The sequence below is a fragment of the Nomascus leucogenys genome, chromosome 8, assembly GCF_006542625.1.
Source record: "Nomascus leucogenys isolate Asia chromosome 8, Asia_NLE_v1, whole genome shotgun sequence".
Classification (NCBI taxonomy): domain Eukaryota; kingdom Metazoa; phylum Chordata; class Mammalia; order Primates; family Hylobatidae; genus Nomascus; species Nomascus leucogenys.
The window spans coordinates 75024262-75049325 of NC_044388.1; the positions used below are offsets into that span (position 1 = coordinate 75024262).

General features: G+C 40.1%; 1 protein-coding gene across 3 annotated transcripts in view; it reads right to left on the minus strand.

The window, feature by feature from the left end:
* Positions 1-18752: 18752 nt before the first annotated feature.
* ZNF322 (zinc finger protein 322) overlaps positions 18753-25064 on the minus strand; it is a 25653-nt gene continuing 19341 nt past the window's right edge. For 2 of the 3 annotated variants that reach the window (XM_030817432.1, XM_030817431.1), the window contains exon 3: positions 18753-23111. In XM_030817432.1, coding sequence (XP_030673292.1) covers positions 21728-22936 — 1209 coding nt within the window. In that variant the 5' untranslated portion in view covers positions 22937-23111 and the 3' untranslated portion in view covers positions 18753-21727. The remainder of the gene's footprint in view (positions 23112-25064) is intronic. The other variant, XR_004031379.1, reaches the window with a different exon arrangement.

A 25064-nucleotide genomic window follows, 5' to 3' on the forward strand; every position in this document is an offset into this window, starting at 1 on the left:
AGGCAAAGCAGCCACACAGGTTATCCCTCCAGTGGATTATAGGAAGGCCGGTGGGCCTGGGGTATTCTGCATCACTTTCAAGCTCTCCAGCTTGGATTAGTGCTCACAAATGGAGGGGTAGTTGGAAATGGAGCAGTCCCAGCAGCAGGTAGGGTGACAGAAAGGATGGGCTGAGTGGCAGGCACAGTCTCAGGGACAGTGATTGGTGGCCTCAGTCTGCTCCTTTATGACTTCGTTGATCTACCAGAGTGCAGCTTTCTTGTCCAAGTTTTCTGCGGTGACTGCATAACCAAGTTGGGGAGTTGAAGACAGGATACCCTCCCCCTATGGCTTAGAAGGCAGTAGCAAAGTTTTGCCTTCACAGGGCCCAGAACTAACAGATGTGGGCGACGCATTCCTTGAGTTTTGCTTTGTTTTCTTCTGTGAGGGAGTGTCTGCAGCCTGAACCTCATTGTTTAATCCCTATACAGCAAACTGTCGACAGATGTTTTTCTGTGCCTTTTTGTTTGTTTGTTTGTTTGTTTATTTGTTTGTTTGTTTTTGAGAGACAGTCTTGCTCTGACACCAGGCTGGAGTTCAGTGGCACGATCTAAGCTCACTGCAACCTCAGCCTCCTGGGTTCAAGCTCTTCTGTGCCTTTTTTAGGGGAAGAGGATACTGAGTACTTTAGACATCAGGAGCAGATCAGGAGGGATGTGAAACTGCAAACTGGGACCTCCTCTCTTCCCTGCCTTTGAAATGTTTCCAGTAGAGCTGTAGGAGCTGCCAATGTCATTTCTGTTGGAGCTGAGGGGACCACTCGTGAATATGCTGGTCAAGGGGCTCTTGGAGGGATGATGAGACTTCTTATTCCAGTGGTCATCTGAGCTCTGGGAGTGGAGGTTTGGCTTCAAGGGACTCGGGCACCAAATAAACAGGGATTCCATTGGCCATCACAGTTGAATGCCGAATATCTGGTCTCCTGGAGACTTGTTTTCCTGTCCTGGCTCAGGGAATATTGGGTCTTCCACCTTCATTTTTTTGCATCTCTGAGGGCCTCAGTTTGATTTTTTGTGCCACAAGGGTCTGGAAACTTTAAGGGTGCTTAGCTCAAAGTTGGCTTTTGCACTGGAAACTGGCTCACTTGGATGAGGTCAGGGGAAGCAATCTTGATGGTCACCAGGCTCCTGCAGGGTGACCTCCTGGCTATCTGTGGAAGGGCGTGGGGCGAAACACATCAATGTATTGAACACTGCAGGGTCTTAGAGAGCCAGCAGCTGGCGGGCTTCTCCGAAAGCTCCTGGTCCCCCTAGGAAAGCGGCGTCGAGGGATCAGTCTTCTCCATGTAGAACTACCTTTGGTGAGTGATGTGGCTGGACCTGGGCTTTCGAGCTGGGTACTGCCTCCAAGGAGTTTTCGTTGGCTGCCGATGAGACCCCGCGCGAAGTGCACAGTGTTCTGGTGACAGGTGGCCGTCAGGGACGAATGATGTGCACGGGTCCTCCGGGGTCCTGGAGCCCTTCTAGACAGCCAGCGCCCAGCACATTGGCACTAAGGACCACTGAGGTATAGCGACAACCCCAAAGAGCGTCCCCAGCCCCAGCTCTGCCACCCCCATCCCCTCCAGTTTCTCGTCCAGCCACCTCATTTATCACTTGCCTTAGCGAGGGCTTGGGAGACACCAAAGGAAAATAAACCCTGTGAAAGAGGAGCCCGGGCATCAGGACTGATAGGCCCACCCGGCTGCTTCATCTCCCGTTCCTGCTTAACTGCTGGAGGTCTCAGATTTGGGTTCCCGGGCACACGGGACCCGTCCCTCCGCGCTGTCCGGACCCTAAAGGCAAGTTGCCAGGGAAGGTTCCTTAACGCACAGCGGGCCTCCCGGTAGCCGGGTTCCCAGCCCAAGAACTTTCTCATTCACCCGCGCAGCGCCGCGGGACCTCACCCTTCCAGTGTGGTGCCAAGATCCAGACTGCCTGACGTGTTTTCGTGCCGCCGGACGGTGTGTTTAGTCGATGCTGATTTTTTACTCTCTAGTTTGAGGACCCGGCGACAGGGCTCTAGCCCCTCTTCCTGCAGGTGCGGGTGACAGACATTGGCTCTTTGGGAATCGCAGCGCGCTAGCCCAGGAGCGCCGCGCTGTCTGGGGACTGTGGTGCAGTGGTCCCTCGGGGCGGACAGAGCTTGGGTCCAGGGGGCTCGCGCTCCCTAATCCCTGCTTCAAGGGTCAGCTTGAAGACAGTCGGTTTACGTTTCCACCCACACTTGGGATGCTGTGGCAGGAGAATCGCTTGAACCTGGGAGACAGACGCTGCAGTGAGCTGAGATTGCACCATTGCACTCCAGCCTGGGCAACAAGAGTGAAACTCCATCTCAAAAAAATAAAAAAATTCTTAGCACCAATAAGTAATGAGTTTGCAGAATACAAATTCATCATAAAAAATCAATACCATATATACTATCATTGAATAATTGGAAACTAAAATTTTAAAACTTACTATGTACAGAAGCTCCAAAATATTAAATTACTTAGATATAAATCTAATAAACATGTGCAGAGTCTGTATATTAAAATTTACAAAGTGTTATAGACCTAAATCAAAGAACAGATAAATTAATGGAGGGATATACCATGTTCATAGATTGGAAGACTAAACACAGTTTAGATGTTAGTTCTCACAAACTGATCTATGAATGTAACCCAATTTAAATTAAAACCCATCATTATTTTATTTGTATATGTATACAAGATGATTCGGAAATTTATACGGAAAGGCAAAGAATCAGAATGGCCAAAACAATTTTGAAAAAGAACACAATTGGAGGTCTCAAGCTAGCTATTATAAAAATTATTATAAAGAAACAGTCATTAAAAGTTTGGTGGCTGGGCGCGGTGGCTAACACCTGTAATCCCAGCACTTGGGAGACCAAGGTGGGTGGATCACAAGGTCAGGAGTTCGAGACCAGCCTGACCAACACGGTGAAACCTGGTCTCTACTAAAAATACAAAAATTAGCCGGGCATGGTGGCACATGCCTGTAATCCCAGCTACTCAGGAGGCTGAGGCAGGAGAATGGCTTCAACCTGGGAGGCGGAGGTTGCAGCGAGCAGAGTTCGTGCCACTGCACTCCAGCCTGGTCAACGGAGCAAGACTCCATCCCCCCCGCCCGCCAGCAAAAAAAGTTTGGTATTAGTGAAAAGATAGACTCACAAACCAGTGAAATAGAACAGAGAATACATAAATAGACACATACAAATACACATAGTTGATTTTTTTTCCTTGAAAATTATACTACTTTATTTGGAGTAGAGACAGAGGAAAGAGTTTGGAATGATATTATCAAAAATATGTGTGTGGTATCTAGAGCAAGGCCATTTACTATGTAAAATGGAAATGAATAAGAAAATTGTCAACTCATACAAAATCAATAATTTTAATCATAACATCATAGCTAAAAATATTAAGAGATTTAAGAATAATTCACTTATTCTTTTAGTGTCAAAAACTCAACGGACTCCATCATATCCTCATTTTCTTTAAAAATCTGTCTGCATATTAATGTTCTAATCATGTCAATATAGAATGAAGAATATATTTAAAATTGACAGACTGACATTATAGAAAATGATGCTTTTGGCCGGGCACAGTGGCTCACGCCTGTAATCCCAGCACTTTGGGAGGCTGACGTGGGCGGATCATGAGGTCAGGAGTTTGAGACCAGCCTGGCCAATATGGTGACACCCCTGTCTCTACTAAAAATACAAAAATTATCCAGGCATGGTGGCGTGTGCCTGTAGTCCCAGCTACTCAGGAGACTGAGGCAGAAGGATCGCTTGAACTCAGGAGGTGGAGGTTGCAGTGAGCCAAGATCACGCCATTGCACTCCAGCCTGGGTGACAGAGCAAGACTGTCTCAAAAAAAAAAAAAAAAAAAAAAAAGGATGCTTTCAAAATTATACACGTTGTGCAGAGATTTAATGCTCAGTTCAAAGATGAACAACAGAGAGCATGTACCTGGCCTTATTTCTCCCGGTTTTCAAAGCATCATGATCTTTGATAGGTTTCTTGAGAAGTGCCACAAAAAAGAACAACAAAAACGTTCTGGAATTTTCTATTCTTTAAAAAAGAAAATGGACCAAAAAAATAATAAAGTATAACTTTTTGCCATAGAAAAGATAACAAGCAAAGAAATACAAAGTCAAACACAGATTCAGAAGACAGTTGCTCATGAGCAGCTTTGTCTCTTTTAGCAGCATCTACAGCCATAATTCCTGATTCAGATATGCATTTTTATTGAAGATTACTTTTTTTTTTAACATACTAACTGAATCACAGGCCGTTTACAGTCAAAGAGGTAGCAGTGGGTAAACAGATGGCACTGGAAAACAGTACAGATCAGAAACAGTTCAGGGATGAAACTCTGAATGTAGCATCTTCAGTGAAACTTGAAAAGGCCTTTTTGAACACACACTGTTATGTGAATGTGGGCAATTGATTTTTGATAAAGGTGCAACGGAAATTCAATGGAGAAAAAATAAAGTATTTTGTTGTTGCTGTTGTTTGTTTTTTTGAGACAGGGTCACATTCTGTCACTCAGCCTGGAGTGCAGTGGCATGATCATGGCTCACTGCAGCTTCCATATCCTGGGCTCAAGTGATCCTCCTATTTCAACCTCCCAAGTAGCTGGGACTTACAGGTGTGCACCACCATGCCAGGCTAATTTTCATTTTTTTGTAAGGATGGGGTCTCATTATGTTGCCCAGGCTAGTTTCAAACTCCTGAGCTCAAGCAGCCTCCTGCCTTTGTCTCCTGAAGTGTTGGGATCATAGGCATGAACCACTGCACCCCACATAAAGTATTTTTAACAACTGCTTTTGAAACAATTCAGCATCTGTATGTAAAAATAACAAGCCTTCACCAAAACTTCATGCTGTATATAAAAATTAACTTAATATGAATCATAGACCTAAATGTAAAATCTAAATTAGCTATTAAAACTTTTAGAAGAAAGCATGAGAAGAATTTTGTGACCTGACATTAGACAAAGACTTCTTAGATATTAGATACTAGGACTAGCCTAACATTTCTTTGGAGGAATGTTTATTCAAGTCCATTGCCCACTTTAAAACTAGTTGTTTTTGCTACTGAGTTGTAGGAGTTCTTTATACATTTTGGATATGAATCTCTTATCAGAGATATAATTTGCAAATATCTTTTACCATTCTGTAGGTTGTCTTTTACTTTCTATGATAGTGTACTGTGATACACAAAAGTTATTAATTTTGATGAAGTCCAATTTATTTATTTATTTTGCTGCCTGGACTTTTGGTGTCTGTCATATTTAAGAAATCGTCAAATCCAATGTCATAAAGATTTCCCCCCAATTCTTTTTCTAAAAGTTTTATAGTTTTCGCTCTTGAGTTTAATTTTTGTGTATGATATAAAGTAAGGGTCTAACTTGAATCTTTCACATTGTGAACAAATGTGAACCTTAAAGAACCAACCTTTAAGATGGACCTTAAATGGCTAATTGGGCCTAGATTTAAAATAGAGCCAAGTGGCCTTTTATTGACTAGAGGTCACACTGGTACGCTGAGATTCCTTGAAAACGCTATCTCTGTTTAACTTAGGAAATTTCAGAGCTCATCTGAGCCAACCAATCAGAGTTCACCTGTACCAACAAATCAGGGCTCAGCTGTATTGATGAATCAGAACTCAGCTGCATCAACCCATGGGAACTAAAGCAAATTTCAATCTTTAATCTGCATAAACGGACTAATTGGGAACCTCGGCGGGAACGTTTGCTATAAAATCCTCTCTTTGTCCTCTGGAACACACCTTTGTTTTTGAAGCCTGCTGCATCTCCCTGTTTGCAAACTGTTCACTGGACAAAAGTTACTTTCCTGTAAATCTCTTTTCAGAGAACTTTAGTTCACAATATGTGGGTCTCTAGCACCATTTCTTGAAAAGGCTCTCCTTTCCGCATTGAATTCTCTTGCCACCCTATCAAAAATGAGTTAGTCATATATCTGAGGATTTATTTCTGGACACTATTCTATTCCATGGACCTGTATCTTCATATGCCAATACTATACAGTTTTGATTACTGGAGTGTCATAGTAAGTTTCAGTCAGGTCAGGAAGTTTGAATCCTTTAATTTTATTCTTATTTTTCAAGATTGGTTTGGCTGTTAATGGCTCCTTGCAATTCCATATGCACTTGAGAATCTGCTTTTCCATTTAGGTGAAAAGGGCTGTTGGATTTTTAGTAGAGACTGCATTAAATCTGTAGATCAGTTTGGGTAGTGTTAGCAGTGGAATATTAAGTATTCCTATCCATGAATGTGGGATGTCTTTCCATTTATTTTTTTTAAATTTTTTTCAGCAATGTTTTGTAGTTTTCAGTATACATGTCCTTTAGCTTCTTGGTTAGATTTATTCCTAAACAGTTAATTATTTTAGATGTTATTATAAATGGACTTGGTTGTTAATTTCCCCTTTCTGATTGTTCATTGTTGGTGTATATTAACACAACCGATTGGTGTGTGTTGATCTTGAAAATGGAAACTTTGCTAAATTAGTTTAGCAGCTCAAGTAGCCTTTTGTGGATTCTTTGAGATTTTCTTCACAGAGGATTCTGTTATCTGTGAATAGAGATGGTTTTACCTTTTCCTTTCCAATTTGGATGCCTTTTATTTCTTCTTATTATAATTTCTTCTATTATTAACATATTATATCAGTATAATCATTTGTTACAATCGAACTAATTGTTACATTATTATCACATTATTATTAATAGATGTAGCATTCATATTTCCTTAGTTTTTACCTAATGTCTTTTTTATGTTCCAAGATCCAATCCAAGGTACCACATTTAGTTGTCATATCTCCTTAGGCTCCTCTTGGCTATGCCAGTTTCTCATACATATATTTTTAGTTTTGATGTCCTTCACAGTTTTGAGGAATGAAGATCATCAGGTCCCAGTGAATCCTGGATTCAAAGTCCAGAGTGCTAATCATTACACCAAGAGATCTGGCAAATTTACCAATTTTTACTTTTATGGATTGTACTTTTTGTGTCAAGTCTAAGAACTCTTAGTTTAGCACTAGATCTCAAAGATTTTCTTCTGTTTTTTTCACAAGTTTAATAATTTTACTTAAAGAATATTACACTTAATGCAAAAGCCCACCAGCCAAAGGCCAGCAAGGAGCACACTTACAGATAAGCAAAATTAGATTTCTTTAGCTTTCTGTGGTAAACCAGAATGCACCCCAGAGGAACCTGCAGAAATCAGTAAGGAAGAGATGGGAAGTTAATTTTTTTAGAAAAATAGGGTTTGGCCTGTACTGTGGCTGTCTTCACCTCCAGTCGAAGACACTGATTTAGCTGTTTGCTGATTTAGCTTCTGGAAGAGGTTCAAATACCAATAGTGAATATGTCAATTTTGGCTTAGCTTGATTGATAGTTTTAGTTTTTATTTTCAGGTATGAACCTTGAACAAACAAAATTAAATCAGGGTTATCCAAAGGAGTTTCCAAGAGAACTATAAGGGGTATGGGTAGTTCACAAACAGAAGTTAAAATATTGTGTGGGCCTGGAGCAGTGGCTCATGTCTGTAATCCCAGCACTTTGGGAGGCCAAGGCAGGTGGATGGCTTGAGCCTAGGAGTTTGAGACCAGTCTGGGCAACATGGCGAAACCCCATCTCTACAAAAAATTTTAAAAAAATGAGCTGGGTGTGGTGGCGCATGCCTGTAGGCCCAGCTACTCAGGAGGCTGAGGATCACTTGAACCCTGGAGGCAGAGGCTACAGCGAGCCATGTTCGCACCACTGCACTCCAGTCTGGGCAAAAGACAGGGACTTTGTTTAAAAAAAAAAAAAAGAAAAAAGTAAAGAAAGAAAGAGAGAGAGAAAGAAAGAAAGAAAAAAGAAAGAAAGAGAAAGAAAGAAAGAAAGGAAGGAAGAAAGAAAGAAAGAAAGAAAAAAGAAAGAAAGAAAGAAAAGATAAAGAAAGAAAGAAAATAAATCAGATAAGGGAAAGTGTTACTAGATTCTTAATCTTAACTTCTAGCAGTATAAAGATGAGTAGTGGATATGTAAAGATGAAATAGATAGGAAAGGCATAACATCTTCAGAGCCTTTAATTTTTCTCATAGAGTATAATATAATACCACTTAATGATGAAGGTATTTAAGGCCAGAGACAAAATCTTTTTTGCAATCAATTTGTTGACAGTTATTGTGTCAGTCTTTATATCTGAAAATCAGTATTTTTATTTTAAGAAGGACACAACTATTTCAGCAACCATTAAAATATTATATTTTTTGACTTCATCTTTTAATAAAATTTAAAAATGTTAATTAATAGACTTTATTTTTTCCTTTCTTTTTTCTTTTTCTTTTTTTTTTTGAGACCGCATTTTGCTCTTGTTGACCAGGTTGGAGTGCAATGGTGCAATCTCAGCTCACCACAACTTCCGCCTCCCCGGTTCAAGCGATTATTCTGCCTCAGCCTCCCCAGTAGCTGGGATCACAGGCATGTGCCACCATACCCAGCTAATTTTGTATTTTTAGTAGAGACGGGGTTTCTCCATGTTGGTCTGGTTGGTCTCGAACTCCCGAACTCAGGTGATCTGCCCACCTCGGCCTCCCGAAGTGCTGGGATTACAGATGTGAGACACCACTCCTGGCGAATAGACTTTATTTGAAGTACTTTTAGGTTTATAGATAACTTGAGCAGAAAGTACAGAGAAATTCTATATGCCCCCACACCACCCCACAGTTTCTTCTATTAATATATTACATTAGTGTGATACATTTATTACAACTGATGAGCCAAGATTGATACATTATTATTTAACTAAAGCCCATAGTTCACATTAGGGTTCAGTCTTTGTGTTGTACATTATAGGGGTTTTAACAAATGTATAATGTAACATATCTACCATTACAGTATCATAAAAATAGTTTCACTGACCTAAAAATTCCCGGTGCTCTATTTGTCCCTCCCCCAACTCACCCCCATTCTGGAAAACATTGATCATTTTACTGTCTTCTAATAGTTTTATCCTTTTCAGAATGTCATATAGTTGAAGGTATATAGTATGTAGCCCCTTAAGATTGGCTTCATTCACTTAGAAGAATGCGTTTAAGGTTCCCCCATGTCTTTTTTGTGGCTTGATAGCTCATTCCTTTTTATTGCTGAATATTCCATTGTTTAGATGTACTACAGTTTGTTTATCCATTTGCCTAGTGAAGGACTTCTTGGTTACTTCCAAGTTTTGGCAATTATAAATAAAGTTGCTATAAACATCTGTATGCAGGTTATTGTGTGGACATATGTTTTTAACTCATTTGGGTAAATATTAAGGAACAGGATGGCTGCATCATATGTTAAGATTATGTTTAGCTTTAAAAGAAACTGCAAAAATGTCTTCCAAAGTGGCTGTATCATATGGCTTTTTCCTATCAGCAATGAATGAGAATTTCTACTGTTGCATATCTTGGCCAGCATTTGGTGGTGTCAGTGTTTTGGATTTTTGACATTCTAATAGTGTGTAATGCTATTTCATTGTTGGTTTAATTTTGTTCCCTAATGGCATACAATGTTGAGTATCTTTTCATATGGTAATTTGTCAACTGTATATCTTTTTTGGTGAGGTGTCTGTTTAGATCTTTTGCCATTTTAAAAATTGGGTTGTTCTGTTAGTGAATTTTTAAAGCCTTCTTTGTACATTTTGAATACAGGTTCTTTATCAATACATGGTTTGCCAGCATTTTCTCTCAATATGTGGCTTGTCTTTTCATTCTTAACACGATCTTTCACAGAGAAGTTTTCAATTTTAATGGAGTTCAACTTACCAGTTATGTCTTTCATGGATTGTGCTTTTGGAGTTGTGTCTAAAAAAAAATCACCATTGCCCAGGCGTGGTGGCTCACACCTCTAATCCCAGCACTTTAAGAGGCTGAGGCAGGTGGATCAAGCTGAAGTCAGGAGTTCGAGACCAGCCTGACCAAGATGGTGAAATCCCATCTCTACTAAAAACTCAAAATTAGCTGGGCATGGTGGCGCATGCCTGTAATCCCAGCTACTCAGGAGGCTGAGGCAGGAGAATTGCTTGAACCTGGGAGGCAGAGGGTGCAGTGAGCAGAGGTGGCACCATTGCACTCCAGCCTGGGCAACAAGAGCAAAACTCCTAAAAAAAAATCATCATCAAATCAAGCGTGCCTAGATTTTCTCCTACATCATCTTGTCGAAGTTTTATAGTTTTGTGTTTTACAGATTAGGCCTATAATCCATTTTCAGTTAAATTTTGTGAAAGTTGTAAGGTCTGTGTCTAGATTTCATTCTCTTCCAGTAACTCTCCTATCATTATTTTGGATATTTATTTTGTGTTTCTGCAGTACTAAATCTCCTTTTCCCTCTATCTCATATCTTCTTGTGGCTTGGTTTCTTCACTCAATTCAATGGATCATATCACTCAATATTTTTCTTGGCCAGGCGCAGTGGCTCACACCTGTAATCTCATCAAATTGGGAGGCCAAGGCGGGTGGATCACCTTAGGTCAGGAGTTCAAGACCAGCCTGGCCAACATGGTGAAACCCTGTCTCTACTAAAAATACAAAAATTAGCTGGGCGTGGTGGCACATGCCTGTAATCCCAGCTACTCGGGAGGCTGAGGCACAAGATTCGCTTGAACTTGAGAGGCGGAGGTTGCAGTGAGCCCAGATTGTGGCATTGCACTCCAGCCTGGGCAACAAGAAACTCTGTCAAATTTTCTCTAAGAAAATGTGCATTTGGGATATATTTTTGAGACCTTTAATTTTTTTTTGTTACCCTTTTTTTTTTTTTTTTTTGAGACAGGGTTTCACTCTGTTGTCCAGGCTGGAGTGCAGTGGCGCCATCTCAGCTCACTGCAACCTCCGCCTCCCAGGCTCAAGCGATTCTCCTGCCTCAGCCTCCCGAGTAGTTGGGATTACAGGTGTGCACCACTGCAATCAGCAAATTTTTGTATTTTTAGTAGAGACAGGATTTCACCATGCTGGCCAGGTTGGTCTCAAACTCCTGATGTCAGGTGATCCGCCCGCCTCGGCCTCCTAAGGTGCTGGAATTACAGACGTGAGCCACCACGCCTGGCCCACCCTCAAATTTAATTAAAAATCTGATGGGTTAAGGAATTGTAGGCCACAAAACATTTTACTTCTGTATTTTAAAGGCATGATCACTGCTTTATAGCTTTCAATGTTGCTATAAGAAGAAAATTTTCATTCCTAAGTTTTGGTATATTATCTGTATCTTTCTGTGAGGAAGTGAATAAAATCTACTCTTCATCGTAGTGTTTTGAATTTCAAGATGACATGCCTTAATTGGGTCCATTTTATCCACAGTTCTGAGATATTAGGTCTTTCTTTCCTTTTTTTTTTTTTTTTTTTTTTTTCTGAGACAGAATCTCACTCTATCACCCAGGCTGGAGTGCATGGCTCACTGCAGCCTTGATCTCCTGGGCTCAGGTAATCCTCTCACCTCAGTCTCCTGAGTAGCTGGGACTACAGGTGTGTGCCACCATGCCCAGCTAACTATTGTATTTTTAATAGAGATGGGATTTCGCCATGCTGCCCAGGCTGGTCTGGAACGCCTGACATCAAGTGATCCACCGGTTTCAGCCTCCCAAAGTGCTAGAATTACAGGCGTTGAGTTATCGCACCCAGCCTATTGGCAGGTCTTTCAATTTGAAAACATATTCTTCAGGGTTAAGATTTCTTTTCTTTATGTAATGAACTGTTTTCTCTGGAATTCCAAATACTTTGGCATTGGAGATTCCTGGTCTGTTCCTCTAACATTCTTTTTTTCTCTTTCTTATTATCAAAATTCTTTTCGTCTGAAACCTCATCTTTATTTTCCAAACATTTACTGAATTTTTCATTTTTGCTATCATATTTCTAATATCAACATCTTTTCCTTGTTTCATTTATGCGTAACTTTTATTAATTGTGTGTGCATACTGATAACTTTCTCCTTGAATATTCTGTCATCCATGGTTCTCTCTCCGATCCATTTATTTCAGATTTCTTTCAGATGCCTGGTGTTTCTTATTTGATCTATCCATGTTTAAAAATCATAGGCTAAAAACTGGCAGCAGGCCAGGCACGATGGCTCACGCCTGTCCTGTAATCCTAGCACTTTGGGAGGCAGAGGTGGGTGGATCCCTTGAAGTCAGGAGTTCAAGACCAGCCTGGCCAATATGGGGAAACTTCGTCTCTACTAAGAATATAAAAATTAGCCGGGCATGTTGGCGCATCCCTGAAATCCCAGCTACTCAGGAGGCTGACGCAGGAGAACTGCTTGAGCCCAGTAGGTGGAGGTTGCAGTGAGCAGAGATTGTGCCACTGCACTCCAGCCAGGACGACAGAGCAAGACTCCATCTCAAACAAGACAAAACAAAAACTGGCAATATTTAAAATGTAGTGGGGCTTGTTGACAGTGATCTTCACTAGAGGATAATGTGGCAGGGCCATGTTTTCGGCATTGATGATGTTCGTTTCTTTACATCTCTCCTCTTCACTTGGTCAGATTTACCAAGTAGAACTCTTTCAATGACATGCCTGGAAGGTAAGGACTGCCTAGCCTGAAATCTGGCAGTAGAGTTGGATAAGACTGCCACGATTTTGTAGCTAGCATGAATAAATTTGTGTGATAATTCTATTTCCATCCTCCCACTCCATGCTACCCATCACATCATCTGTGCCTTGTGTCATTCATTCAAGATACTATCTGTTTCATCCTCTTTCTGCCAGGGTTGGAAAGACAGAGAGAGAGACAGCTTTTATACATTCTTCTTTATTTTAGCCCTTCACCAATTATCCCTCACATCCAGAAGTACCTATGGTCATAAATTTCTGAGTCTTTAGAAAATTCTCTGGTGTAACTTAGGTTGATTTTTAGCTTTTCCCACTGCAAGCTTAGAACTCAGTTTTCTCTTTTCAATATAAAATATTTTTTTCAGTATAAAATATGATTCATTTTTTGTCTTTTATGGCCATACAGTTGACCTTTGAACCACACTGGTTTGAATTACCAAGGTCCATTGTTACATGAATTTTTTCCTACTAGACACAAATGGAAAATACAGTCTTTGTGGGATGTGAAACCTGCCTACAGGGAGGGCTGCCTTTTAGTTTCCGTGGTTCTGCAGGGCTGACTGCTGGACTTGAGTAAGTCCAGATTTTGGTATACCACAGGGTCCTGGAAACAATTTGCTGCATACTGAGAGATGGCTGTACTTTGTTTTTTTTCTTCAAAATCAATTTTTGTGTCCCATTTGTTTAGAAGCTCTATATTCTATATCTATTACTTTTTGCATTTGTCATAAATTAAGACCCATAATTAAATAATTAAAATTAATCAATGTTTACAATTCTCCCAATAGAATGACACTAGAACACTTTTGTCTTACAACTTTCCTCTCAAATTTTGTGATATTATTGTTCAATAGGCTGTTCACTCTGTGTAAATCACTTACCATTATTGTTTCATATATTGTCTATTTGTTACTATACACCTACCTAGTGATATCATCTCTCCTCATTTCTGCATTTTTCTTTCTTGGAAACATACATATAAGTGTAAAGTGAGATCGTGCAACTGTATTTCTACATCTTACCAAATATTACTTAATATTTTTATGTGCATATATATCAAGTGTCTGTGGAAGGACACATGACAATGTGATAAAACTGTCTTTGGAAAGGAATTAAGTGACTGATTTAAGGAAGGATGATCAAAAGAGACGTTTTAAATGTAATGTTTCAAAATTTTTAACCTTTAAGTGTTGAGATAAATGTGGATTCACATGCAGTTGTAAGAAATCATACAGAGAAATCCCAGTTTCTTCCAGTGGTAACTAGTATTTTGCAAAATTAGTACAATCATACAACCTGGATATTGACAATGATACAGCCAAGCTACAGAACATTTCTATCACCACATGCATCCATCATGTACCCTTGGATAATTATACCCACCTCACTCCCCAACCCTTATACATGACAACCACTAAGCTGTTCTCTATTTCTATATCATTTTAAGAATGTTATTAATGGAATCATACAGTATATAACCTTTAGTATTGGCTTTTTTCACTCAGAACAATTATTTTAATTTTCTTACTAGTATATATTATTTTCCTGCTTGAAGAATTATGATTTATTTTTCTAAGGACAAGACAATATGGATGATTATGGTTTTTTTGTTTTATTGAGATGGAGTTTCGCTCTTGTTGCCCAGGCTGGAGTGCAATGGAGTGATCTCGGCTCACCGCAACCTCTGCCTCCCGGGTTCAAACGATTCTCCTGCCTCAGCCTCCCAAGTAGCTGGGATTACAGGCATGTGCCACCATGCCCACTTAATTTTATATTCTTAGTAGAGATGGGGTTTCTACATGTTGGTCAGGCTGGGCTCGAATTCCTGACCTCAGGTGATCTGCCCACCTCGGCCTCTCAAAGTGCTGGATTATAGGTTTGAGCCACTGTGTCTGGCCTGGATGATCAGGTTTTATTCTTTATTAGTTGAGATGATTATATATATACACACACACATATATACATATTTTATTTTATTATTTTTTTTTGAGGCAGAGTCTCGCTGTCGCCCAGGCTGGAGTGCAGTGGTGCGATCTCGGCTCACTGCAGGCTCCGCCCCCCGGGGTTCACGCCATTCTCCTGCCTCAGCCTCCCGAGTAGCTGGGACTACAGGCGCCCGCCATGTCGCCTGGCTAATTTTTTGTATTTTTAGTAGAGATGGGGTTTCACTGTGTTAGCCAGGATGGTCTCGATCTCCTGACCTCGTGATCTGCCCGCCTCGGCCTCCCAAAATGCTGGGATTACAGGCATGAGCCACCGTGCCCGGCCGAGATAATTATATTTTTAATTGAATTAATTATGATTATTGAACTGCATTCTTTTTGGTTGTTGATTTCTCATTTTCTCAAAGCAGATGCCCAAAATCTGTGGAGGTGGTTGTCATTGCGAAGAAGTACCACAGGACTTAAAAAGGCAAAGTTCACTCCAATGAACTTCTTAGTATTCAAAAACAGGTTCAGTTTTTGAAAAATAACCTAGACTGAAGGAAACAATCATATCAAGCCCACAGGAAAAAATGAAATACAGGGTCAAAATGATGGTCTCTTTAGTTGCTTTCATCCCAGGGCTTTTTTTTTTGAAGATGGAGTTTCACTCGTTACCCAGGCTGGAGTGCAATGGTGTGATCTCAGCTCACTGCAACCTTTGCCTCCCGGGTTCAAGTGATTATCCTGCCTCAGCCTCCCGAGGAGCTGGGATACAGGAATGCACCACCACGCCTGGCTAATTTTGTGTTTTTAGTAGAGATGGGGTTTCTCCATGTTGGTCAGGTTGGTCTCGAACTCCCAACCTCAGGTCATCTGCCTGCCTCAGCCTCCCAAAATGCTGGGATTACAGGCATGAGCCACCGTGTCCGGCCCCAGGGTTCATTTTGAATTAGGGGCCTGACCTGTGAAGGTGCTGTATTTGCATGTGATGTCTGTAGAGGGGACGCATCTATACCCACTCGTCCAGCACATAAAACCCAGCAGGGGAAATGTCATGAATGTGAAACACCACGAATGTGAGAAAGAATCACCTAATAAAATTATCCGTTAGCAAAACAGAGCAAGATTTCACAATGTATCTGGATAGAGTCTCATTCTTGAGGGCTGTAATTGAGATAAAATTAAGTTAGAAAATATGAGTAATTAAGAATTCAAACAAAAAAGAGTAAAGGGCACACAATGGTTTTCTAGTTTTGAACACTGATCAATAGGGGTTACAAAGGCCAATGATGATGGCATAAAGAATGCTTATGTGGCTTGTCTAACAGATGGAAAGGCCACGTGACACTGTGTAGCTATTTGTCTTAAAAATAACATAATTTATGAGAGTTCTCAAGACCAAAGCTTAAGAATCCTTGGGGATTCCTATAATACAAGCCACTAACATGTGCACCAAGGAGAAGTGGGTTATTAGTAGGCATATGGGCCTCTGCTTGAGACTCACAATGAAAATATGAGCATAGCTCACAAAGAGAATGACATTCCCCATGACATCAAGTCTAGCTTAAAAAAGAGAAGCATGCAGGTGCAGTGACTTAGTTCTGTAATCCCAGCACTTTGGAAGGCCGAGGTGGGCAGATCACTTCAGCTTGGGCTCAGGAGTTCAAGTCCAGCTGGACAACATAGTAAAATCCCCATCTCTATAAAAATTAGCTGGGCGTGGTGACTCGTCCCTGTAGTCCCAGCTACTCAGGAGGCTGAGGTGGGAGAATGGCTGGAGCCTGGGAAGTGAAAGTTGCAGTATACAGAGACTGCACCACCGTACTCCAGCTGGGCAACAGACACACACCTTGTCTCAAAAAATAAATAAAATAAAATAAAATAAAACAATTCCCAGGATGCCATGTGTTGAAATCATTCCAACACTTTATAAGCTGCATAACTGCAGGATCAACTTCTATAACCTGTTTTTTAAAATTCTGCAATTTAGTGATTATTACCTGTGAGGACTAAACTCCAATTTTTTTATCCTGCCTAAATTCCTAAGGGGTTTGGAGAGTCATGCCCTGAAAATCATAAATTCTCATCAGATGGGCTTTATTTAACCCTATAGGTTGTGACTTACTTTCCAAACTGACTCTGCTGTATGGTTAACTTCTAGGTTTTTATTTGGTGGAGAAGATTGCTCTTGTCACTTTGGAGTCTCATGCATTTGAGTTCAATTGGAAGTGAGCTAAGTGTGTATGTTGCAATGGCATTTGTATTACTTAGCAGCATTTGCAGCCCATCTCCATTTCCTAAATCCATTTGTCATGCTCTTAGACTGGTCTGTGTTCTTGCATCTGGGAAAGGAGATAGCAGAAAGTAGCAAAAGGGGTACTGGGTTTTTTTTTTTTTTTTTTTTTGTAGCTCTTGAGTTTCAGAAGCAGAACCTATTACAGCAATGAAGGGGCCACAAAGTCAGTATTCTAAGGGAAAACAATCATACAGCTCAATCTTTATGCCATTCGGGTTAAGTTTTTTTTTTTTTTTTTTTTTGAGACAGGGTCTGGCTCTGTCACCCAGGCTGGAGTGCAGTGGCACAATCTCAGCTTTCTGCAGCCTCTACCTCCTGGGCACAAGCGATCCTGCCACCTCAGCCTCCAGAGTAGCTAGGACTACAGGTGGGCACTACCATGCCTGGCTAATTTTCGTAGAGACAGGGTCTTGCCATGTTACCCAGTCTGGTCTCAAACTCCTGAGCTCAAGCAATCCACCTGCCTCCACTTCCCAAAGTACTGGGTTACAGGTATGAGCCACCATGTTTGGCTTCATTCTGCTCAAGTCTATCTAAGTGTCTGCATCAAGTGTCTTAGATACATAAATGTCACCACTTAAAAATCTTAATTATTTTTTCCTGCTTTTCCTATTAACTGTCCTGTCTAGGGGACTACCTTTTTTATTAGCTTTTTCAAAGAATAATAAGGTGTTGGTTTTACTGATTCTCTGCATTATCTTTTTGTTATTTTCTATTAACTTTTCTGTCTAGGGGACTATCTTTTTTATTAGCTTTTTCAAAGAATAAGGTGTTGGCCAGGATGGTCTCCATCTCTTGACCTTGTGATCCGCCTGCCTCGGCCTCCCAAAGTGCTGGGATTACAGGCGTGAGCTACCACACCCAGCCTATCCCAACTTTTTAAGTTTCCTTTGCCAGATGGAAGGATTCCCTCTGCAAGTGTTAACTGCTTTCAGCTTCTCTCACTCATTTAAAATCCAAATCCCTGCCTGGGGAAAGTGATGACACAAGCTGATGTTTCAGGGACAAAGAAGCTTCAATTGCACTATGAGATTCTTTTCTCAGTAAACAATGTAAAGACCATTTCAAGAAACACTTATGGTGTGTGTGCTGGATAGCACTTTTCCCTGTCTACTTCTCCAGAGACACTGAAGCACACATCATTTCTCTTTCAGTTACTTCTGGGGGTCACGGTTATTATTTTTCCCAGAAATATTTCTCACAATAGTCCACTTCAATGTTGGGAGTAATATCACTTTAAGTTAGAAAAATATGCATGAAGGCTGCAAATCTTGTTCTACGTACACAACTCTATATGAATCTCAGGAGGAAAAAACAAACTTAAAGCTGTACCTTTTCCCTTTCCTGTTTCATCCACATCATACCTCCTTCTTATCCTCTTCTCACAATGAAAGCCACTTAAAACTCTGGCATCTATTCTGTTGGTAGAGCAGACAGACATAAACTAGGACAAACTTTATAATGGTGGGTAAATTAGAGCAACTATTTTTATACCATCTCCATCCCACTCTAATTCAACAAATAAGAAGGGAAGAACTGGAACCAAATGTGGATTTCACTAGGAATTATAAATTTAAAATCTTCCCTAATTTTGACGGTGTCACTCACACAAAAAAACCATAGATGGTTTTGCTGCTAATGAATTTCAGCAGGGCCTCAAACATGGTCAGTTCAAACTATTAGCCCTATTTAAGGAATGCAGTGCAGAGGTTCCAAAAGGATCCAATGTCCAGAGCGGAGCACAGACAATATTCCTTCTGTTCCTCTCTGCCTCAGCATCCAAAATTGCTGGAATTATAGAGATGGTCCAATGGTTATCTCTACCTCCAGGTCTAAGTATCACATTATTAACCACTTCATTCTAATGCAAGTGTAGAGGAAATGCTGTTTCTCTCAGTACAGTGGAGACAGAAATGGAGTTTTTCAGAACAAATGTTTATTTACGAATTAAGGGCAAACAAAAACATTAAAGCATAGGAATACATCAACTGAATACAAGTTGTCTTGTTTGGTCTGAAATCTTGAAAAAGTTAATCTAACTACTTACCTGAGGTAGATTTAGGTTGGCACTGCTTCAAGGGAACCTCCGTCCATCCCAGAAGTTACCTTCTAGTTTTGGTTACAGGCTCCCAAGTGGTCCTCTCCAACCTCAGGTTATGCTATATGAATAATACCAACACCTTTTTCTCCCATGGTTAAAAGCCTTCAGCCTTGTTTCATACCCCCAAAGTTCTCTGTTTGAGGGATGGTCCATCCTTAATTTACTTAAAAACTAGAGACAACTACCAGTAAGATCAGTTGAAAGAAGGGTCAAGTCATTGCCCTGTTAATGATACCAACTTTGACCCCTTCTCCATGTTCTCTCTAATGACTAACAAGTAGCCGTAAGGACTACTTTTCATCACCACCATGCCTCACACCCAATACTATTTTAAGTATACTACAAATGTCAAACATATACTAGTGATAGGCATGATTTTCACCAAAGAGAAAAAAATACATCTTGTGTGTCTTATCATACTGGGCAACTTTTCATGGTACAAGAGCTATTTCTAAATATTACAAAAACATGTCAGATCAAATAAACTTCCAGGATCTTTTTCTAAAAGAAAAAAAAAATACCCTAGAATCCTTATTATCACCAGGAGCTATATTCACTGGCCCTAATATCATGATCATCAACCAGTCATTAGGATCAAAGCTTAGAGCCATACACAAGGTAGCAGTGTAGCAGTTTGCCAACTCCATGAATCCAAATGGCAATACTCTCTGAAGCTCAGGGATCTGCTAGGACAAATCAAACCAAAATCAGAGGATTTGGACTAGCAACAAAATATCTATTCACTAGTCTACAAAGTCCCAAATACTATAGGAATCTGAAGTATTGGTATTACACGTCTTTGAATCTGAGGGAAGAAAAAAACTGAGATGTGACCATTGATAGATCTCTGGATTAATTATAGTATTCCTAGAGATCATTAAAGACAATCCTAATTACACTTTTAAATTGGAAACAAGTAGTTATCCTTAAGCCTCTGATGAATCTGCCAACTACTTTTCCCTTCTAGTATTTAGAATTCTGCATTCCATGCCATATACCTTATAATGCGGTGATTGCAATCCTTTCCCTGGGATTAAAAGGTATTTTCTCTTTCCTTGGCAGAACTGAAATAAATGAAAGACGTATCATTATGGGTCTTGATTTGCTATAAACAGCAGGATAATGGAGTGAAAAGAACACTAGGTTTGGAGTCAGGATACTCAAAATAAAAAAAGCCTTACTCTTATATTAATAATGCATCATTATGCGTTTTTTACTCTATGCCTACTCAGGCTTAAACTTTTCTTTCAGTTTTCCTGTAGCCATTTTACTAGGAGCTGACTGTGGGTGTCTATTGCTGTAGGAGATGATAAGTGAAGTCACAAAAATATGGACACTAAAACCATCATAACCATTATATGAAATTTGCACTCTGAGTTAAAAAGAAATGAATTTCTAAACTTGAAATTCCAAATACCAGCAATAACTTGAAAGATATTTTAGGGGAAAAAACTTTTGAGAGTATGCCTCAACTGACACTAAGTAAAAAGCTGAGTATGCTGTCTCTTTATAAGATTGCTCCTGCAAAGGGAAAACTATTGGGAGAGTTTTGATCTAGGATAGCTACTCCCTAGCTTCTTAGTTCATTTCACTGCCAGCAAAAGGCTGCCATGTTACTATCAACACTCTAGTCCCATCCTAGACAAGCATAAAAATATCAACCAAGGCAAAGTCAATATACTCCTTTCCCCCAACAGTAACACATGCCACACCTTCTATCATAAGGTTACAGTCCTTTCCTTTATTGGATTTCTGAATTTTTTAAAAAGTAAAAGTAAAGCAATCATTAAGTGGTTCAGATAAAAGAAAAGCATCTTTACCTGAGTTACCCATCAGGTCTACTCTGACCTGCCCTAGCTTCTCCCAGAACAAGCTTCTGGGTATCTAAAAAACTATTTTCATACTGATTTCATGTAAAGTCCTCTCTACCATATGAGTCAACTAATTATGAGAACAGTTCTTCTCATACATATTATATGTACATAGATTCTCACCCACAATTAAATCTCTCACTGCAGAACAGGTTTTTTGGGGCCTGATAAGACAGGAGCTTCTACCAAAGGTTTTCTCAGACTCAAGGTAAGTATGGGTTTTTTCACTTATGTGAGTTCCCTGATGTACCACAAGAGTGGATCATTGACAAGCACTCTTCATTCAGACATTTGCAGTCTTTCCTCAGATTGGTTTTTTTTTTTTTTTTTTTTTTTGGGTGCAAACCCAAGTAAGGCTCTCCAATGAATGCTTTTGCCATACTTAAGACAAATATACAATTTTTCACCAGTATGGCTTCTCTGATGGGTAAGTCAGAGTTTTGTTAGAAGCTTTTTTCACACTTGCTGGGGCTTCTCCCCAGGGTGGGTTTTCTGAGGTCCAATGAGATGTTCATACTGTCTGCAGCATGACTGACACTGAAGGCATTTAAAAAGTTGTTCTCCGGTGTGAATTCTCTTACAACGAGAAGGGCTGAGCATTAGTAGAAAGCTCTCTCACACTCAGTGCATTTGTAAGGTTTCCCACTTGTATGAATCCTCTTGTGAGTGATCAAATTTGAGCTCAGACGGAAAGTTTTCAAAAACTCTGGGCATCTGTAGATTTCTCACTGGAGTGAGGATGAGGTGTTCTGTTAGGGCAGCTCTCCGGGCAAAGAATTTCTCATACTTCCAATTGCAGGCTCTCTGGTCCCCACTGAATTCTGAGCTCTGAGCAAAGTCTGAGATTTGTCTTCATCTTAATGAGTTCTCTGATACATAAATAATTTTTAATATTGGTATTACAGCTTCTCGCCTGGTCAAGACATCTGTGAGGCTTCTGATGCATGGGGAGGGCTAAGCTCAAGACCTTTTTCACTCACATTACAGACAAACGGTTTTTCACCAATGTGTACTGTCTGATGTTGAAGAAGGGCTGAGCTCTGGTGGAAGCTTTTATCACATACAGTGTATTTGTAGTGTAGCTCCTCTGTTTGAGTTCTCATTTTCTGTTGGGCAACAAAGTCCATACCTAGGAGGAAGCCACTCTCACATGCAGACCACTGATGTGGTTTCTCTTCCATGTGAATTCTCTGATGTACAATAAGATCTGAGCTACAGTTAAAACTTTTTTCATATTCTAGGCATTTAAAAGTGTGAGTGTGAGTTGCCTGGTGCCTAATTAGGTTGGCACTCCGAGTAAAACTTCTCATACATTCCAGGCATTTATACGGCTTCTCACCTGTGTGGACTCTCTGGTGCACGATAAGGTCTGATTTCTGGCCAAAGCATTTTTCACAGGCACCACACTTATAGGGCTTCTCCCCAGTATGAACTCTTTTATGTACAATGAAGGCTGAACGGTGTCGGTAACTTTTCTCACACTTATTACATTTGTAGGGCCTTTCCCCAGTGTGAGTTCTCTGGTGGCTAATAAGATCTGATTTCCCACTAAAAGCTTTTTCACACTCGAGACACTTAAATGGTTTCTCACCTGTGTGAGTTCTTCGATGCCTTATGAGGTTTGTACTTCTACTGAAGCATTTGTCACACTCACTACATAGATACGGTTTCTCGCCAGTATGGCTTCGCTGGTGGACAAGCAGATCAGAACTCTGACCAAAATTCTTGCCACAAATGTCACATGTATAGAATTTTTTACCTGCATGTGTTCTCTGATGTCCTGAAAGCGCTAAGTGATGCCAAAAGCTCTTCTCACATTTGCTACATTTATAAGGTTTCTCGTAATTGTGGATCCTCTGGTGTGAAATAAGATCTGAGCTTTGGACAAAGGTTTTCTCACACATATCACATTTATAAGGTTTCTCCCCAGTATGGGTTCTCTCACACATAATAAGAGCTAAGTTTTCACAGAAGTTTTGCTTGCATTCAAGGCACTGGTATATATGACCATCTATCTGAGTAATCTCATGCACATGAATAAAAATCTTTTTACCCTTCTGAGGGCATACATTATATATATTCCTTTTTTGAGTTCTCTGATTACATCTCTCTTCTGAAGTGTACATTTTCTATGGCTCTCTCCTAGGGAGTTTTCCACTGGTCTTCTTGACCCATCATTGCCCTCACAGTCATTTTCTTGGTAAGAACTTGGAAGATACATCTGTTTCAGGCCTTTCAGTCATGAGCCTCTACAAGTTTCCAGCATCATATACGTTAATTCCTTACTTGGTATTTCCAACCCTGTGAGACAAAGTAGAAATATTATTTATATTCCTACGACCAAGAAAAGAATTCTCAAAATTAAAATCACTGCAGAAAAGACAAACTCTGTATCAGAGTCCCTAAATCTTCTAGGTTTTATATTGCTTGAAATCAGTTATTTACTTTTACTCTTTGCTAATATAAAACTGATCAGCAATACATATGGGAAACTACAAGTAAGAACTCTTTCCTCTATGAATCTGGGTAATTTTAAAATAAGAGCTCTTCATCTTTCCTTGCTTCAGTTGAGAAATCAAGACAAGACTAATAATTATTATGCCTGCTCATGAAGAAAGCAAATCAAAAGGGACCGTGAATGAGTATCTCTGGAGTCCTTTCTGCAGAAAGCTTGGAAGAAAGTAGTTAATGATCATTAGAATTCCCAGTGACCAGAGAGAAAAGAAAGGTTTCTATGACACTAATTCTTAGTAGTGATATTAGGAAAGTTTCTTAACCACTGTAAGCCTCGTTTCCTCATCTGTGAAGTGGATTAATAACAGAAACTACCTTACACGGTTCTGTGGAATATTAAATCACTATGAATCTCCTGGTAAGCCCTCTGTTTTGGCTCTTACTATCACTATTATTATGACAAAGGGGCTTAAGATTCTGCTTTGATATGATTATATAAGCACGTAACTTGCTCAAAAAGAAAAATCCTGACTGATTATAGATACAAGTCTAGGCTTGGAACATAGATTTTATAACAGGCTTTTCTTTACATGGTGAAAAGTTGTAAAAAAGTTTTTTCCTCATTCTGTGGTTTAGAGGTATGTGCACATACAGAAATGCCTAAAGGATCAAGTGTCTTAAAAAAAGGTTGACTCAAGAGAATTCAGAGGGAGTACTGAGTCAATGCATTTATCGACTACCAAAAATAGACTAAAGAACAGAAATAAAAGGAAGAAAAAAAGCCATTTTCCATATCCTTCACACTTAACTCTCTTCAGTGACCTTTTCATATGTTTGACCCTCTCCCTCATACATTCAGACCACCCCCCATCCATCACCTGAAGAGTACAACCTGATAATTTTGCTTCCTATTTTACTAAGAAAATGGAAGCAAGCAAGCAAAACAACACATACACAAAAACCAAAATCCTTTCCACATGCTCCCACCACATCAACCAACCTCTTGTAAGCATGGTCACGTACTACATCTTTCCTTTAGCTACCATGGATGACAAACTTCCCTTGCTCAATCTAAGGATAGCCTTTCCATCTGTATACCCCCTTTGTTCACAAGGACATCACTCTAGCAATTCCACCCTCCCTCTCCTGCATTATCAATTTATTCCTTCCTATTGGACCATTCCAATATTATTTCTCTTCTCAAAAACAAAAGCACAATCAACAAGAAAAACCTCTCACACTCAGGCTGTTGTCCCATTTCTCTGTTCCTCTCCACAGTAAAACTCTTCGAAATAAATAAACCTGTTCATTGTCTCCAATTTTTGTCTTCCAAGGTTTCTGCAACATATTCCAATTAAACAATCAACCCTCACTACTCCACCAAAACCACTTCTGTTAGAAACCTACAAGCTCTTAAGAAATCTGACTCCTAGTTACTACTCTGATCCATTTCTCTGCTCTTCCTCTACTTACTCATTGCACTCCAGTCACCCTAAGTCTTTGCTGTTGTTCAAACAAGCCAGACTCACTCCCATTTCAGGGCCTTTATCCTTGGTATCTCTTCCTGGCTGAAGGGCTCTTCCTCCAGGAATCTTCAAGGCTCTCTCTCTCACCTCATTCACATCTTTGCTCAACTGGAATATTCTCAGTGAAGTCATTTCCAACCACACTATTTTACACTGTACCATACCTCCATCCCAGCTGACTCACACAAACAACACTCCTCTCCTTTCCTATAGAATGTTTTTTGTTTTGTTTTTCTCCATAGAATGTAAGCCCCTAAAAGACAGGGATTTTTGG